Here is an 18,829-nt window from a genome sequence, read left to right on the forward strand (position 1 = left end):
CAGGCCTGGGACTGAATTTGATTACCCGCCTTTCCAAACTCAAGCTAAAAGCAAGTTACGTTTATGGTACGGGACCTATTTCCCTGCTGCAGTTGGTTTAAATCTAAGGCTCTCATTTATTAACCTGTGTTAATGCAGTATTTTTTTTTTTTGGGGGGGGGGGGGGGATTTTGATTTTGCTCACACCTTTTTCAGTGGTAGCTCAAGGTGGGTTACATTCAGGTACACTGGGTATTTCTCTATCCCAGGAGGGCTCACAATCTAATTTTGTACCTGAGGCAATGGAGGGTTAAGTGACTGGTCCAAGATCACAAGGAGCAGCAGTGGGATTTGAACTGGCCATCTCTGGATGCAAAGCCTGCTGCTCTAACCATTAAGCTACCCCTTCACTCCATTAACATGTATCTCATTATTCTCAGTGTGGCCTATTATCCATGCACTTAATTGAAATTAATGTATGTTGTGGCATTAATGTATAAAACACAGGTAGTAAATGGGACCCTAAGTTTGTACCTGAGGCAATGGAGGATGGAGAGAGCTTCCCAAGGTCACAGGTGGTGGGTCAGTGGGAGAAGCAGGATTTGAACCCTGGTGTTGCTGGTTTTTGCTGTACTGCTGTAATATCTATACTATTGCTCCATCCAACCAAGGGCATATGTTAGGTGGCTCTTACTGAGATAAATGTGCATTTTTAACCTTTGGGAACGTGGCAGCACTTTGTCTTCATTTCTTCCAGATGTTTTGGTGTATTTTTGTTTGTGAATGTGAGATGTTGGCCTGTCTCTCAATACAGCTAGAGTACGACTGCTTTAGGAAAACTTCTACGATCCAAGAGATGTGAATTATAGAAGTGCTGTTTGAAAAATGTATTCCTAACCTTTTTATGACATGGTCTGAGTGAGATTAGAGGATATCAGGAAGGTAGTACCAGCCCCATCCTAAGGAACACAGACTACGGATGTACTAATTCCAGTGGTGACATTCTTGGTACCTTTAAGCGTCAATACCTGTGTATATATATTTTCTTTTTTCATGTCATCATCAGCCAGGATCTCACTTATAGTTCTGTGTATGACATTCAGCCCTGTAACAAGCAGGAACAGACAACGGAATGATGGGAGTAACTTATGAAGCATTTTCCATATTTAAAGTAGGTTTTACACATGTAAAATGGTAATTATAACATGTAAACATGCATGTACAGGTTCATTTTCTAAGAGGGCACCAGAGCTGGAAAGGCACATGGGGGAATATGTTGCATCTAGGAGCCTTTATGAAATTACCTCTCCGAAACCCCTGCACAAGCTACACCTGCTTCAAGTCCCTAACGCCTAAATCTAAGTTCCATTGGCAGCTACGACTGTAGAACATTAGAAGTTATACATGTGACTATAACAGTCAGATATGCAAGGGAAAGGGGATGGGATTTGATCTACTGCCTTTCTGTGGTTACAATCATAGTGGTTTACGTATTATACCCAGGTACTTATTTTGTACTTGGGGCAATGGAGCATTAAGAGACTTGCCTGAGTCACAAGGAGCTGCAGTGGGAAATGAACCCGGTTCCCTGGTCATTTATTCTACTTTGTAAACCGCCTTGAAAGTCCTCTGAACAGGCAGCATATCAAACGCAGACTATACATGAAATGTACTTGCCCCTATATAAGCCACAGACCCCTATGGTGTGCTAGAGTTTTTTTGCCCACAGAGCGAGAGTGTGTTCCCCGGTATTCGGACAACATACGGCAGTGCTTTGAGTGCCGACCATCAGTGTTAAACCCAGATATTCAATGCTGGACCATTTTCACTGACCAGCAATGAATATCTGGTATTTGAGCCACTAAACACTTACCTGGTTAAGCTGATATTCAGTAGCTGATTGGTTAAGTTATAGAGGTTAAAGATAGGACTGCTTTTTATCTTTCACTTCTATGAAATTGATTGTATGTTTGCTGAATTGTTGTTGTTTTTTTTAATAGACTGTTGTAAGCCACATTGAGCCTGCCCGTGGGTGGGAAAATTGTGGGATAGAAATGCTATAAATAAATAAATAAGGCCTGATATAACCACTAATCTTATCAGTCTGGCGTTGAATAGCCACACCTAGCCAGACAAGTCGCAAGACATAGCCAGTTTAACAGTAGGCATTAACTATGAACATTCAGCAGATTACCAGCTCAATATTTGTGGTTAGCCGCAATAATGTTATTTAACCAGTGTCCATTTATGACCAGTTAAATAGCGCTGAATATCAAGGGGGGGGGGAGTTAAGGCTCAGCCTCTGGGTCTAGTTATTTTATGTCCAGTAAGAAGCCTCTTTTGAGCTTTTAGTTAACATCTTCTGTGAAGAGCAAATGAAGGACGTCAGTTTTACCCCCTCTCTGCCTGAATACTGCAGCAAGGAGTGAATCCAAGAGCTTGAGCCACAAGCATAAGAAAAAGAGAAAAACACCAACGGCAGAAGTTACTGTGGGGAAAGATTCCCTTTTGAGAAAATCTGTGTGGAAGAGGATCCCTGAATGGAGAGATTGTGAAATTTTGTCCAGAAGAGAAAAGGTTTGCCCAGAAGCCAGGAAGAAACTGAGTTTAAGCATTAGGGAAGAGGTTTGCCCAGAACTGGGAAATGCCTATCATCTAATATTTATTGAAAGAGATCAGACACAGAAAGGCACAAAGGAAGTGAGTTGTGTGCTGTACAGAGTTTATCCAAGGCTGTAGAATGACTACTTAAAACAGGACATGTTCTGCTCAATTGGAGCACCCCACAGCTGTATATTGTGAGAAAAGGGAACTGTACACCTGGGCCTTGAAGAAACATCTCTTTTCCCTACAAAGACCCCGTTCCCTTGAAGAAAGATGTGCACGTGCTGAGTGAAGAGAGTCAGAGATAAAGACAGTGTTCTGTGGTGCCCTGGAGTGGGATATCGCATGTGGACTACTCCACACCAAGGGATACCCCCCCCCCCCTTTAAACAAGGGCTTATCTGAATTAAAGAAAGCATGGGAGAAGTACAAAGCATCTCTAAAGGAAGGAAAGTGATTATAGAGCTTAGTAGATGTTGTGACTAGTTGGAATTGATAGCCCATATGGTGGTTATCTGCCATCACTTTCTTATATTTCTATGTATCAATTATCTGTGATGACTGTCTAGCCTAATGTGGCTGCAGTGGGTAATTGTATAGCAGGGTTTCCTAGGCACGAACACCACATAGCTGCATCTGTTGTGTCTATTTAATAAAGATTATTGGGAAAGCTCTCAAGTAGGCTTAACTTTGTACACGTATGTGCCAGTAAGAATTGCCACTTTGCTTATATTTTGTCAGGAAAAGAGGGTTTTGCCTCCCGGATGAAAGTCCCAACATACCCTGGAATATAGAAACATCTCCGTATCCTTGCTGCTGCTTCTCCTGGAATAGCTGGTAGCAAGAGGTGGGACTGGACAACAGTAGCCGGAAACCCTGAGAAAGTAGTAAGATAGTACAACTTTGAGACAGAAAAACATCAGAAGTAGATCTTTGCCAACTGTAGAACATAGACTGCAAACAGGTTGCTTGACCAATAATTTGAATTTAGATGCTGCTGATAAAGCAGGATATGACCCAGCTGGTGCAGTGCCCAGGGCAGAACGTAAGATGCTGATGAAGGTAGTGGTGGCAGTAGCAGCAAAGTTGCAAGTTGATGGCATTCAGATGGCCATTTCCATACTGCCCCCTGCATCTAAAGTGATAGATAGAGCGATGCTTTTCAGGTTCAGAGGCAGTTGTTCCATCCATCGCCTCTTCCTCCCTCTCTCCATCTCCAACTACTCTCTCTCCCAGCTCCCAATACAGTTCAGCACACTAAACAATGTATTCATATGTCATTTTTAGAAAATGGATGGTCTGTATTACCTTTTTACCAGGGGCTGGTACAAAAGTCAAGAATTCATCCACATGACCAACATACAGCCAATCAGAGAAGAGTTCAATGGGGGCCTGCACTTGCTGAGCATACAGGAAGTCTGTGACGTTCTTGATCATTCTCCGTCCAGCAAGCCTATTGTTTAAATTTAAAATAAGTCTAAAAAGCTGCACATAATGATGGGTGATGCAAGGTCTAAACTAACAATGCATTGCCTTAAGCTACCTAAAATGTTTGCTTCCCCCACCATCAAATTTAAAAGACTACTCTACTCAGAATGCCAAGTGTTTGAGCAAGTAACTAATAAAAAGGGAGCTTGTCTTGCAGATTTGAGTTGCCAAATACATAGTAACATAGTAAATGACGGCAGAAAAAGACCTGCATGGTCCATCCAGTCTGCCCAACAAGACAAACTCATATGTGCTACTTTTTGTGTATACCCTACTTTGATTTGTACCTGTCCTCTTCAGGGCACAGACCGTATAAGTCTGCCCAGCACTATCCCCGCCTCCCAACCACCAGCCCCGCCTCCCACCACTGGCTCTGGCACAGACCGTATAAGTCTGGCCAGCACTATCCTCGCCTCCCACCACCGGCTGGCTCTGCCACCCAATCTCGGCTAAGCTCCTTAGGATCCATTCCTTCCATTAAGGGTCCTGTTTACTAAGCCACGCTGTAGGCACGCAAACATTTTAGCTCACACTAAAAATTAAAATGCGCTAATGATACAGACACCCAAAGAAATATAATGAGCACCTCTATCATTAGCGCGCGATAAAAAGTTTGCATGTAGTTCTGATTTCCCAATGGTATTCCAAAAGAAAAGCAACACTACATGTTCCTGCATGCAATCAGGTAAACCCGAGACTGGACCAGAGCCCACTGGGAACCCTGTGCAGGATGGAGGTCCTAAACCTACTATGGACCATGACAACATCTCTAGACCCTTACTTCCGCTACTCCTAGGAAAATCTAGTAGCAGGCAACGGGAACGTTATATAAACGTAGTGAAAATGCCGCTATTATTGACTTACGTTATGGTACTTTCCTTAAAATGCTGACTCTTCAGACCTTGAACCTTGAACTCTTTCCCTCCTTCTTCAATAATGAATATTTAAAGGTGGTGCATTTTTTTTACTCATAACCAAAGCTGAGCGAGTACTGTGATGCAGTGTTTTTCAAGTCAGTTAATTGGTCTCTTTTTTTTTCAGGATATTCATAAGGAATATTAACCCATTTATTTAACATCTTTAATTTCCTACCAGTCTCAGTGATGAGCCAGATCTGGCTGCAGGGGCAGAGGAATGCCTGTCTCATAGGAGAGACTCTGCCTCCAAGTTCTCTAATTGCTGATGCTGTGTTGGACAAAATATAGATAGATCTGTGGTCCCAGTGGCCGGCCCTATTCCACTGCCTATGTCTGCAGATATTGTCTAGAAGTGCAAGACCTATAAATCATGTGCTGGATGGACTCAGGATAAAGGCCCAGAAAAGCTTAGGGTCTACTATACTCCAGATATAATGCCAAAGCCCTCTAACTCAGCTGTTTAGAGAGGCTAAAGTGGGGTGGAGTTGGAACGGGACTAATTAAAATCCTTAGGGTGGGGGAAATAGCCATGTCAGCAGTAAAGGGACAAAAGGGGCACTTTTGAATACAGAAGTGAATGAAGGACCTCTTCCGTGTGTCTCTGGTGCATATGCATCAGCTATTTCCCCCTAGTATCTCTGAATACAGTCCAGAGAATTATGTGCCAAAAACACCCAAATAATGTACCACAATAATGCAAATTATTAAACAGAACAGTATTTGAGTATTCTGGAAATATATGCAGGTACTTTAACACTGGACTCCCAGTCAGTCCTCGCTCTCCAGTCCAGCATGTTACTGTGGGCCACGTGAACAGAGGTGTTCGGCAGCACTGTAACTGAAATCCTGTGTTTACTGGCAACCATAAAATGATTTGCCTATCAAATTTTTTGGTAAGTTGCCAAATGGTCACCAGGCTTTAGATCTGTTGGTCTTTAGTTTACTATAGAGTTACCAAAAATGTTTGGAAAAAGTATTATCTGTATTAACTGTATCTAATGATTAGAGAAGCCGGCTGAGAACCAGGGAAGCCAGGGATCAAATCCCACTGCTGCTCCTTGACAGCTTGGGCAAGTCACTTAACTCTCCATTGCCTCAAGTACAAACTTAGACTGTAAACCTCCAGGGACAGGAAAATACCTGTTGTACCAGACACTTTCAGCTACTGCTATAAGAGATAAGAACTAAATACAAATCCAACATCCAGTACCAGGCATATTGTCAAGAAATACAAAAACCTACAAAAGTCACTCAGGAACTATAGAGCAACTCTACCATACCATAATAAGCACTAACATCTAGGAATCACACAACAAGGGCCTACCTAGGAAAAGGCAGCACCATGAATATTATAATAGGCACTAGAACATCAATATGTCTATTGAAAAACTAAACAAGCTGGATTAGTACAAATTGATCCTCTACAGACATTCAGTGTTTAACAGAATATCTGGCCTCTTTCAGGGACAGGTGTTTCAGTGATTTGCCTCTTTTTTGCATATTCATTAATTCATTTTCAGTAGCCCTCTGTTCTTCCTCATCTACACCTCACCCACTTCCCTGCAGGGTTCCACAGGGGTTTATCTTTTTCCCTTTACAGTTTAATATTTTGCCAGAGGAGGAGGTGTTCACAGCCTTCTGTATTTCTATGTGCATGATATTCTATTGAGTGTGAGAAAGGAAAGAGATGAAAGGATAGAAAGGAGAGCTGAGAGAAAAGTAAAGAGGAGAAGGAACAGTAGTGGAGAGAAGGAAGGAGGAAGAGCATTCGTTAGGAGAAGCAAGGAAGAGAAAGGGAAAGAGGTGAAAGATGAGGAATTATGGAATTATTAATACTTACAGCTGAGGAATAATTTATGCCCCAGATATTTAATACTACACCATGTCCACGCACCGGTATTGAATACCTGGGCATATCTGGGCATGCAAATGCCAACACTTATCTGAGTCCCAACCAACATTCAGACAGGACCTGAATAAGACACTAATCCAGGCTCCATCTGAATATCAGCAGGGACCCAGGAAAGGGAAATTGTTGATCCCAGGCCTGATCTCCCCCGGTTCTCTCCAAGTTCTGATCTCCCCCCAGTCAATCCTCTTTCAACCCATATTCCTGATTCACTCTCTCCTCTGCCCAATCCCCCTTTACAGCCACCCAAGTTCTGATACCTCTGCTCAATCCCCCTTCCAAGATCCATCCTACTCCAAGCAGGGGCGGGATTAAGACATAAGCAAAACTAGGCAAGTGCCTAGGGCCCAAACATTTAGGAGGTGAGACCTATCTATTGTGTTAATTCAGCAATTATATAATAACATAAGAATAGTCATACTGGGTCAGACCAATGGTCCATCCAGCCCAGTATCCTGTTTCCAATAGTGGCCAATCCAGGTCACAAGTACCTGGCAGAATCCCAAAGAGTAGCAACATTACATGCGGAATCCCAAAGAATAGCAACATTCAATGCTACCAATCCCAGGACAAGCAGTGGCTTCCCCATGTCTGTCTCAATAGCAGATTATGGACTTTTCCTACACTAAGAACTAGATCTAAAATAGTCCTCCCTCTTGTTGGTTCCTGGATCAGTTGCTCCATGAATTTATGGACTGAAAGGAGGAGGAGTTCGATCATGTAATTTCCTGCCCGGGAGCATTTAAAATGCGATTAGACTATAGAAGAGCACCCATTTTAGAAAGGCACGTTTCGTTTGAGCTTTTCTGTGATACATCACCTTTGGAAGTCCCTGACGAAGTGGACACAAAACCCTGCAGAGTTGGACTTGCAGAGGTTATATAAGGATTGTTAAGCTCTATATCAACATGTGGGAAAAGACTAAAGATCATCAGTATCCCATGCTTTGGAGATTGTGAGTTTTTTAAAGCCGAAGTTGAAGAGGTGGACCCACCAACGGATACCGTCTGGATATATGGACACAACAAAAGAGTCATCGCGAGTGGACTTCCACCATATAAGCTAAGTGCCTATGTTATTTGAAAGTGGACAATTTTTGGAGACAGATTGACAGGAGCACATATCTCCATAGGACACAGCATGAGGTGCTCCTATGAGTTATCACGGAGGTTGTGAATGAGTCAACGGAGCACAGACATATATATATAAAAAATGTTTTAGATAAGTTTATTTATTTGAGCACTTGAGGGTTTTGCTCACGTTATAAAATATTTAAATTAGAGCGAAGCGGTTCAATGATTGAGAAGTTTGTCTCTACATATATATACAATAAAATTATAATCACGTGTATATGTGCGTTGGCCTTTTGTGAGCTCGTTCACTCCCTCCGTGATTGCATTCTTTAGACCTAGGTTCGTTATATAGATTGTAAACTAGGTTAAAAATGGCAGCAATGACCCCTAGTGGTGTCACTAAGGTTCCTCTACGAGCAGTAAATTCCTAGAGTTTGAAACTGAATCTTCTCATTGCAGCAGTGAACAGAGTACCAGAGATGTGACTAACCCAACAAACAGAGTGTTCTTACATGGGAAAGCTGCTTCCGATTATGATTCTCCCCAAGGGATACTCCTTCCCATTCACCGTCACTGGGGGACTCACTTCCAGATTTCCAAAGGAGTCCAGGCTGCTGACTGGCAGGTTTAATTCTGGATGTGTTGTAGCATATCCAAAATCTGGTCCCTTTGAGAAGAAAATGTAGAAAAACAGGACACTGTTAGAAAAATACACAAAGTAAATTTATAGCACAGACTGGAAGCAGCAGACATTATTCCCTGATGCAAAACAACTGGAGCTAGCTTGACATACACAGGGCTCATGATATAAGAATTTTACTTGCAAAAAAAACCTGGTGATTATAAAATTGTATGACTATTGCACAAAGTACACTTCAAAAGAGCACGTACACTTTGACACAGTTTATATATGGCATTTCTAGGGGCAGTGTTGCAAGATACATGCACTTTACAAAAGCTCTATTTGGCATTTGGGTGGAACCTAGGCATGGTTGCAAGGTAAATGCATACTTTACAAAACCATATATCCATATACTGTGGTTGCAGTATAAGTTGCATAGCATTCATCAAACCTAATTTACATATTTTAAACTGGTTACCACACCCACCTTTAGTCTCTTCTGCCAAGCAGCATTGAGAGGCCCTTTTACGAAAGGGTTGCCGTGCGGCAACCCAGAACTACCAACGACCCAACGTGGCCTTCAGCAGCAGTTCTGCCTTGAGTATGCTCCATTTCCAGCATACCGGAAAATATTTTTGTTATTTTTACCATTGTGCTAACCTGGCGGTAATCGGGCAGTGTTACCGCGGTAGCCTCAATGGGTGGTGGTGAGTGTTCCTGCATAGCAACATGGTAAGAGTAATCTTACTGCATGGCCATTTTATTTTTAGGGGCTTTTTACCCTCTGCTGTAAAAAGGGCCCTGGTGCGTGGGGAAAATGACTCCCGCCGCTACCGCACTGCCCCTTTTTACCGCAGCTGGTAAAAGGACCCCTGAGATTCTATCTTAGCCATAGCCAAAACCCTCCCACCCACTTTGTCCACACCCCACCCCCTTTGGATTATGTCACCCAATGTTTTGATGATGACGCTGCAAGCAGTGTCAGCACAACCCTAACCATGTCCAGATGGAGTGACCAACGTTTGGCTCAAACAATTAACATCACTTCACCAAGATCTAAAACACTGCGAAAATGAGTTGGTCAAGCAGCCAGAGTTAACACCACAATGACGTAATAACAGACAGAACATTTCTTCCGAAGAGAGATCCAAGTAACATTCCCCAAAATTGCAGACCTATAAATTGTCTACCTAAAGTCTATAAGCTATTCATTATAATAGATGCCGATAGAATATATGATCATGTTGACTCTAAAATATGATGACAATAGAACAGAAGGATAATGTGGAGTAAACACACACAGGAAATCCAATATATTAGCATCTAATTATCAAAAAGGAGACTGACAAAACTAGGAGAATAAAAAAAAAAAAAAAAAAAAAAAGAGGAGTAGCTGCAAAGGTTATTTATCAAATTTATATCCCGCATATCCAGTACATCTAAGCGCGTTACAACATATGCTCATAAAAGACGTATGAAGAGAGACTTGCTGACCTGAACATGTATACTCTGGAGGAAAGGAGGAACAGGGGGATATGATACAGACGTTCAAATATTTGAAAGGTATTAATCCGCAAACAATCTTTTCCGGAGAGGGGAAGGCGGGTTAGAACAAGAGGACATGAAATGAGATTGAAGGGGGGCAGACTCAGGAAAGATGTCAGAAGTATTTCTTCACGGAGAGGGTGGTGAACGCTTGGAATGCCCTCCCGCGGGAGGTGGTGGAGATGAAAACGGTAATGGAATTCAAGCATGCGTGGGACAGGCATAAAGGAATCCTATGCAGAAGGAATGGATCCACAGAAGCTTAGCTGAAATTGGGTGGCGGGGGGAAGAGGGGTTGGTGGTTGAGAGGCTAGGATGGGGGAGGTCAGACTTATACGGGGTCTGTGCCGGAGCCGGTGATGGGAGGCGGGACTGGTGGTTGGGAGGCGGGAAATACTGCTGCACAGACTTATATGGTCTGTGCCCTGAAAAAGACAGGTACAAATCAGGTAAGGTATACACATTGAGTTTATCGTGGGCAGACTAGATGGACCGTGCAGGTCTTTTATACCGTCATCTACTATGTTACTATGTAAAAATAAATCACAAAACTAAAATATATCTCTCTATATAAAACGCACCTCCAATGTTCTAATGAAGCCTCCAAAAGTCCCAACGTTCTAAATCCATGGTGGTGTAGATATCCGGTTTGCCCATGAGTGTCTGCCACGCCCTCGCGTCAAACGTGACGTCGAGGGCGAAGCACTGACACTCAACGAATCACATCACTCACCCGCTCATTCCAAGGGAAGGGGAGGAGTAGGGAATCGTTTCCCTACTCCTCCCCCTGCCTGAGAATCAGCTGTCAGTGTGCCGCTCCCTGCCACTTCGGAGCAAGTGGCAGGGAGCGGGGCAACACAGAACCCCCCTTCCCCCTCAGCGCATCACCCAAGCCCCTGCCCTGCCAAACCGCAAGCCAGGCAGGGTGAGGAGTAGGGAAACATGTGAAGCGTGTTTCCCTACTCCTCTCCCTGCCTACGAATCAGCTCTCAGTGCCCCCCCCCTCGGAGCAACACCCAAGCCCCTCCGCCCTGGTGCATCACCCAAGCCCCCACCCCCCTCGGCGCATCACCCAAGCCCCTCCTCCCCTCGGCCACATCAACCACCTTGCCACCCGCAGCCACCAATACTAACGCTGTCCGGCCGCTGCTGCTTCTCCTGTTGAGCAGCAGCGGCCGGTACAAAAACAAAAACGCAAACAAAAATTTTTTAACCTGAAACACGGCTCCGGACAGCCATCTGGCATTAGATGTCATCTCTGCAGCTGCCCCTCCTCTCCCCTGCACGTCAATGCCCCTGGAGGAAGACCCCGGAGCACAGCGACGTCAGAGGGGAGAGGAGGAGCGGCTGCAGAGACGACAGCCAATGCCAGCTGGCTGTCTACGGAGCCGTGTTTCAGGTTTAAATTGTTTTGCTTTTTTCCTTTTGTACAGGCCGCTGCTGCTCAACAGGAGAAGCAGCAGTGGCCGGACAGCGTTAGTATTGGCGGCTGCGGGTGGCGAGGGGGTTTATGTGCCCAAGGGAGGGGTAGGGGCTTGGGTGATGCGCCAGGGGGGAGGGGTTTGGGTGATGCGCCGAGGGGGGGCCAGGAGGGGAGGGGAGGGTCGCTGGACATGGGTGGCTGGAGGGAAGCAGGGGGAGGGGAGAATTGCTGGACATGGGTGGCTGCAGGGGAAGAGGAGGGTTGCTGGACATGGATGGCTGCAGGGGAGGGCAGGGAAGAGGGAGGTGGGGAGGGGTCCTGAGACCAGGTGGTTGGCTGCAGGGGGGGGTAGGGGAGACAGAAGGGACGCTGAAGGGGGGGCAGGGGGAGAGGAGGGTCGCTGGACAAGGGTGGCTGCAGGGGGGGCAGGGGAGAGAGGTGGGTCGCTGGACATGGGTGGCTAAAGGGGGGCAAGGGGAAAGGAGAGGAGGGTCAATGGACATGGGTGACTGCAGAGGGGCACGGGAGAGGAGAGTCGCTGGACATGGGTAGCTGCAGGGAGAGAGGAGGGTTGCTGGACATGGATGGCTGCAGGGGGGGGAAGAGGGAAAGGAGGGTCGCTGGACATGGGTGGCTTCAGGGGGGGCAGGGGAGAGAGGAGGGACACTGCACATGCATGGCTGCAGGGGGAGAGGAGGGTTGGTGTGGAGGGGGTCCTGAGACCCGATGGGTGGCTGCAGGGGGGGCAGGGGAGACAGGAGGGACACTGCAGGGGAGAGGGGATTACCTTGCTAGCACCTGTTTCATTGCCTACCAAAACGGGCCTTTTATACTAGTAATACAATAAAACAAACAGCAGAAAACATAAAACACCTCCAAAATTAGCAAGAAAATACAGTATAAAATTGTTACATAATCAGCAAAATGCCTCACAAAACAAGAAAGTCTGTTTCTTAAACATCAGTAATGAAACAAAGGCTGACCAAGTTTTAATGTACACATTATCATGCTTTCTTTTTCACTGCTCCCCTATATTGAAACACTTTCCCTCTTCCTCTCCGGACCAAATTGACTTTTAAAATGTTTAAGGTAGCTTTGAAAACTCATCTTTTTAAGCAAGTTTCTTCTCTAGAATTAACATGGAGAAGTTTCAGGTTCAATGTCACCATCCTCTATCTTGCCTTTTCCCCCTTTTTTCACCCCCTCGCTCCCTAGTCCTGCTGTGATTCCTCTAGTTTGATTGTCTTATTATCTTTCCAATCACATTGAAGCCGTTCCTTTCCTATTATATTGTTTTAAATTTGTAAACTGCTCAGTTCTGCGAGTCAGTTTGGGCAGTATGTCAAGTTCAGATAAACTAAACTAATTTAGTGCATTTCTGATGGAAGTTCATTCCACATAACCAGTCCTGCTACCCGAAATATACCAGCAAGATGAACTTGATGAACAGAAAGCACATCCAAAAGACTCACACCCCTGAGAACTAATTTTTCTTGAATGCTAATAAACCTTCAGACTCTGAGCCAAAATTAAAGGAGCTTCACTCTGTTAGGCTTTAAAAGCTACCAACAAAATTTCAAATTTAATGCGCCACACAATAGCCAACCAGTGAAGCTTTTGCAATGAGGGAGTCACATGTTCAATCCTATTCATACCCCCAGTTAACTGAGCAGCAGAGTTTTGGGCTACCTGCAATGCCCTCAAAGATTTTTGTGGAAGACTGCAAAAGAGAGCATTGCAGTAGTCCAAATGGAGCAGAACATTACAGACTGAAAATTATCCACAGAAAGCAAATCTAAATCTCACAACCAACCATATTTTAAAAAATACAACTTTAATAACAGCAAAATTGTGTTGCTTAAACGACAAAGCAATATCCAAAATCACTACTAGGCTTTTCACTGAACCAAATATAGGAAGAGATATGTTGTGAAACTGAAGATTCAAAACCAGGCTTTTTTCACCAGAACGAGATAACCACAAAATTTGAGTCTTTCCAATGTTTAAAGAGAGCAAATCTGTATTCATTCAGATCAATATCACTCTAAAATAAAACTCAATCAATTTGACGCCTTCCCCGATTTGCGATGATACAGGAAAATAAAACTGAAGGTCATCGGTGTATGAACAATAACTAAACACCCAACTTCATCAGCAGTTTACATCCTGGAAGCATAAACAAATTTTTAAAAAGGCAGAAAATGAAGAGCCTTGTGGAACTCCTGACTTCACAGATATTGATGATGTTTGAATGACCTGAAAACTTTGACCTGTCAAAAAAGACCTGAACCATGCTAACACATTGTCTGAAACAACAAATGATTATAAACGTTCAATTAGTAAAACAAGATTAACAGTATCAAATACTGCAGCCACATCCAGTGAAATCAGAAAAAAACCTCTCTCCTCTATCAAAACCAGACCTCATTTCATCCAGCATAGAAATCAATAAGCTTCTGTATTACGTCTGGCTATAAAGTAAACTGAAAGATGTCAAGTAAATGATGCTGGTCAACAAAATCAGACAATTGAATGAAAGCCATCTTCTACATCACTTAGAAAAGAAAATTAAATTTGAAATCAGGCGATAATTCTCTACTTTACTAGAGTCCAAAGAAGACTTTTTTCAATAGAGGGCACACAAGCTGCCCTCTTCAACACAGCAGGTAACGTTCCTTCTGGAAAACGGGCCGCTGTACGACCGAGAGGTAAAAGGAAGTCAGGGAAGAAAAGGTTATAGCGAGAAGAGACTATTGGGCTCATTTTCCAAAGAAAGGACGCCCATCTTTTGACAATAAATCGAAAGATGGGTGTCCTTCTCACAGGGTCATCCAATCAGTATAAGCGAAAGTCGGGGGCATGCGATGAAACTACAGTGTAGTAAATTTAAAACAAATCGGAGAAAAATTTTCTTCACCCAACGTGTAATAAACTCTGGAATTCGTTGCCGGAGAAAGTGGTGAAGGCGGTTAGCTTAGCAGAGTTTAAAAGGGGTTGGACAGTTTCCTAAAGGACAAGTCCATAAACCGCTACTAAACGGACTTGGAAAAATCCAAAATTCCAGGAATAACATGTATAGAATGTTTGTACGTTTGGGAAGCTTGCCAGGTGCCCTTGGCCTGGATTGGCCGCTGTCGTGGACAGGATGCTGGGCTCGATGGACCCTTGGTCTTTTCCCAGTATGGCATTACTTATGTACTTATGATTGTGGACGTCCTCAACTGCACTCCGTCGCAGGGTTGGCCAAAGTTCAAGGGGGCGTATCGGAGGCGTAGCAAAGGAGGGACTTGGGAATTCCTAACACTAGGACGTCCTCGACCCATAATCGAAAGAAACAAGGACGTCCCTGACGAACACTTGGACGACTTTACCTGGTCCTGTTTTTCTTATGACCAAGGCACAAAAAGGTGCCCAAAATGACCAGCTGACCACCGGAAAGAATCGGGGATGACCACCCCTTACTCCCCCAGTGATCACTAACCCCCTCCCACCCTCAAAAACATCTTTAAAAATATTGATTGCCAGCCTCAGATGTCATAATCAGGTCCATCACCGCAGTATGCAGGTCCCTGGAGCAGTTTTAGTGGGTGCAGTGCACTTCAGGCAGGTGGACCCAGGCCCATCCACCCCCCTACCTGTTACGTTTGTGGAGGAAACAACGAGCCCTCCAAAACCCACTCTACCCACATCTAGGTGCTCCCCTTCATCCATAAGGGCTATGGTAGTGGTGTACAGTTGTGGGTAGTGGGTTTGGGTGGGGGGGTTAGGGGCTCAGCACACAAGGTAAGGGAGCTATGTTCCTGGGAGCAATTTATGAAGTTCACTGCAGTGCCCCCTAGGGGGCTCAGTTGGTGTCCTGGCATGTCAAGGGGACCAGTGCAGAAAAGGTGCAGAGAAGGGCAATGAAATAATAAAGGGGATGGGATGACTTCCCTATGAGGAAAGGCTAAAGCAGCTTGGGCTCTTCAGCTTGGAGAAGACAGCTAAGGGGAGATATGATAGAGGTCTATAAAATAATGAGTGGAGTGGAATGGGTAGCATGAATCGCTTGTTTCCAAAATACTAGGACTAGGGGACACGCAATAAAGCTACAAAGTAGTAATTTAAAACAAAATTGGAGAAAATATTTCTTCACTCAACATGTAATTAAACTCTGAAATTCGTTGCCAGAGAATGCAGTAAAAGCAGTTGGCTTAGCAGGGTTTAAAGAGGCTCGGCACATTTCCTAAAAGAAAAGTCCATAAGCCATTATTAAGATAGACTAGAGGAAAATTCACCGTTTATTTCTAGGATAAGCAGCATAAAACGTATTGTACTGTTTTGGGATCATGCCAGGTACTTGTAACCTGGATTGGCCAATGTTGGAGACAGGATGCTGGGCTTGATGGACATTTAGTCTGTCCCAGTATGGCAACACTTATGTATCATCAGCAGGTCATTGGAGATTTAGGGCAAAGTTAAACCACTTCAGCAGTTCCAGTAAAGAATCTGGCTATTTTAGAATAAAATAGCATCTACATACTTCAAGGGTCCAGGGATACGTAAGCTAAGGGCATCCATCATTCTAATGCTTACACAGTGACAACTTCCAGCATCTGGACAGGACGTAACATAGTAACATAGTAGATGATGGCAGAAAAAGACCTGCATGGTCCATCCAGTCTGCCCAACAAGATAATTTCACGTGTGCTACTTTTTGTGTATACCTTACCTTGATTTGTATCTGCCATTGTCAGGGCACAGACCATATAAGTCTGCCCAGATGTGTTGATGTGCTGGGGCCGCTGAGTCCCTCTTGCTGTTTCTCTTGGGGTGCGAGCATCCCAGCTTCAGAAAAGCAAAAGGAGTTTGGCAGTCCCAACCTATCACTTGAGGGTTACTTCCCAGTGAGTAGCGATGTGATGGAGCCACTGGGCTTCTCTTGCTGTCTTCTCTGGAGGGGTGAGATAATATATTGGGGCAGCCTGTGTATACCTCTGAATGATCGATTTTGGAAAGGTGGTGATGGTGATACAGAACTTCTGTTTCTTTACATCAACACTGACGTCAAAAGAAGAAGTGGCAAATGTTATAGATGACTCTCCAAGAGAGACCAGGATATACCATCGTTCAGCACAGCGACTACATTAATTTTGGCCAAGGGTATAGATTGCACTAATGTTTTGCACATCTACTGAATCCTCTGCAACACCACTGGTTAAAAAAGGAGAGAATTTGCATGCTGCTCTGTTATGAAAATACTGGCAGAGGCGGGACTGCTCTGGTTATACACTATTTATTCTTGACTGGGTTCTTTGTATGAAAATGTACATGAAGAATAGTTCTCAGCTTCCGTTTCAGTCTAAAATGGCCGAGAGAGTTGTAGTACTTCTCAATCCTACTCTCTCTTCAGGAACAGTGCACATTGCTTGCAAACAGGTAGTATTATTCAATAATGCTCATCTCCCTACCACCCAAGTACTTCTGTGAACTGCTCCCATGAAAGTGTAAATGTAGTCAGCTATAATTCTGCAGATTTGTGAGGTTATTTGATATGGGCTTCTATCTTGTACTTATAAAATAGCCTCATCACAGGATCCTGCTTACCCTTCCTACCTAGATGACCTGTTATAAAATTATTCTCTAAGGAGATAAATAGGAGGTAAATCACAGAATTTGCACATGTAGATGATCGACAATCAAATGCCAATTGAGTTGATCAGTCTATTTACACTGTAGATTGCAAGCATACAGAGATTTGAAGGGGGACAGGCCAAAAATGTATTCACATATTTCCTATTCTACAAAGGGAATGCATGTATACTTTAAGCAATTTCCACACTGGCTTTTGCACCTGCTCCAAAGTACATGCAAGTGGCAATTATTTAACCCTTGGGACCTGGGGTTACCATCAGTGATTCCAAGGACAATTGTGCTGTGGTGTCTGCTATCATCTTAAAAATACAGAATAAACTAATTTCACTCCTGTCCAGTGTGTTTTTTTCTAGCAAAAAAGGTGCCGGTACTCAAATGCCAGGCCTCCCTTCAGGGGTGGGGTGATTACTGAGGGATCCATCCTACAATAGCCAGGCCCTCTGCAACCACTCACAGTATCTGGTTGCAGAATTGGTGTGCAGAGCCTGAGCTCTTTCATTAAAACTTGGGGCCCATGGGTCAATTTTATCAGACAATGGAAAAGGTGCTGGTACTCAGTACTCCCAAGTACCCCCTCAAAAAAAGCCCTGCTCCTGTCCTTAATGAGTTCCCCTTGTACATTGAGCTTTTTAACACTCACACAGTCTAAAAGTTTCATAAGGGAGGTAAGGGTTTTGCTGGCAATCACTTCTTGTCACACAGAAATAAACGAACATAAATACCAGAAGCTTCTTAAAAGGAAACCCCGTCAAGCCTCTCTGTGCAGGTGAATCCAATACGACAGGGAAATGCTTGTGTGGGGCTTCAATGTAGCCAAACTCCATTTCATCCTAGAGAAAAAAAACATATTAATAAGATTCTTTAACATTTGAAAAAAAAACATTTACATACATTTTTTCTCCTGCAGTTCCCTCTTATCCAGCTCTGTTGGAAGTACGGATGAGACATGGAGGATAGCCCCAGTCCTCTCCCCACTAAGTACTTCAAGGACCTTGCAACAGGGTTTCCTTCCAAACGAAGGGCTCACGTGCAGCTGCTATGCGATAATTTAAAAAGGCATTTTTACATGTACAAAACTGTGATTTACGCACAGAAATGACTTGGCATACATAATGATACAATTTCAGATGAATACTATTTGCACAAACGTGTACCATCACAAGTTTACAGAAATGTTGTACTTTGTAAATCGATGTGTGAATATAGTGAGGTGTAACTTATGCACATATTAATTCTTATTTCAAAAGCTGGCCTTACGGAGTTTAAGGGGGGGTTTGGACAGATTCCTGAAGGAAAAGTCCATTGAGCATTATTAACTTTTTTTTTTTGGTTGGGTTTTGCCGGGTTCTTGAAGCCTGGGTTGGCCGCTGTTGGAGACAGGATGCTGGGCTTGATGGACCCTTGGTCTTTTCCCAGTGTTGCGGTGCATATGTGCTTCTCCGGCCGATATTCAGCCACCACTGGTGCTAAAACCCAAGAAATACCATGTCATGCCCGGGTGGGCTTTAGCATTGAATTTTCACCGGCTGATATTCAAAGCAAATTAACTGGGCAGAAACAGCCACTGACTGGATAACTCGCTTGGTTGGGACTGACATTCTGGGGGCAGATTCCAGTTAGGTCCTGATATTCAGA

The 18,829-nt window shown here is 44.0% G+C and overlaps 1 protein-coding gene across 2 annotated transcripts in view; it reads right to left on the minus strand.

The window, feature by feature from the left end:
* Positions 1–18,829, minus strand: part of LOC115482654 (protein-arginine deiminase type-2-like) — a 148,043-nt gene that overhangs the window by 22,810 nt on the left and 106,404 nt on the right. For both annotated transcript variants that reach the window (XM_030222613.1, XM_030222612.1), the window contains exons 10-14: positions 17,917–18,024; positions 8,483–8,637; positions 3,892–4,036; positions 3,366–3,459; positions 1,008–1,084 (exon numbers count right to left, since the gene is read on the minus strand). In XM_030222613.1, the coding sequence (XP_030078473.1) occupies positions 1,008–1,084; positions 3,366–3,459; positions 3,892–4,036; positions 8,483–8,637; positions 17,917–18,024 (579 nt within the window). The remainder of the gene's footprint in view (positions 1–1,007; positions 1,085–3,365; positions 3,460–3,891; positions 4,037–8,482; positions 8,638–17,916; positions 18,025–18,829) is intronic.

This window comes from Microcaecilia unicolor, chromosome 13 (genome assembly GCF_901765095.1).
Source record: "Microcaecilia unicolor chromosome 13, aMicUni1.1, whole genome shotgun sequence".
Lineage (NCBI taxonomy): Eukaryota > Metazoa > Chordata > Amphibia > Gymnophiona > Siphonopidae > Microcaecilia > Microcaecilia unicolor.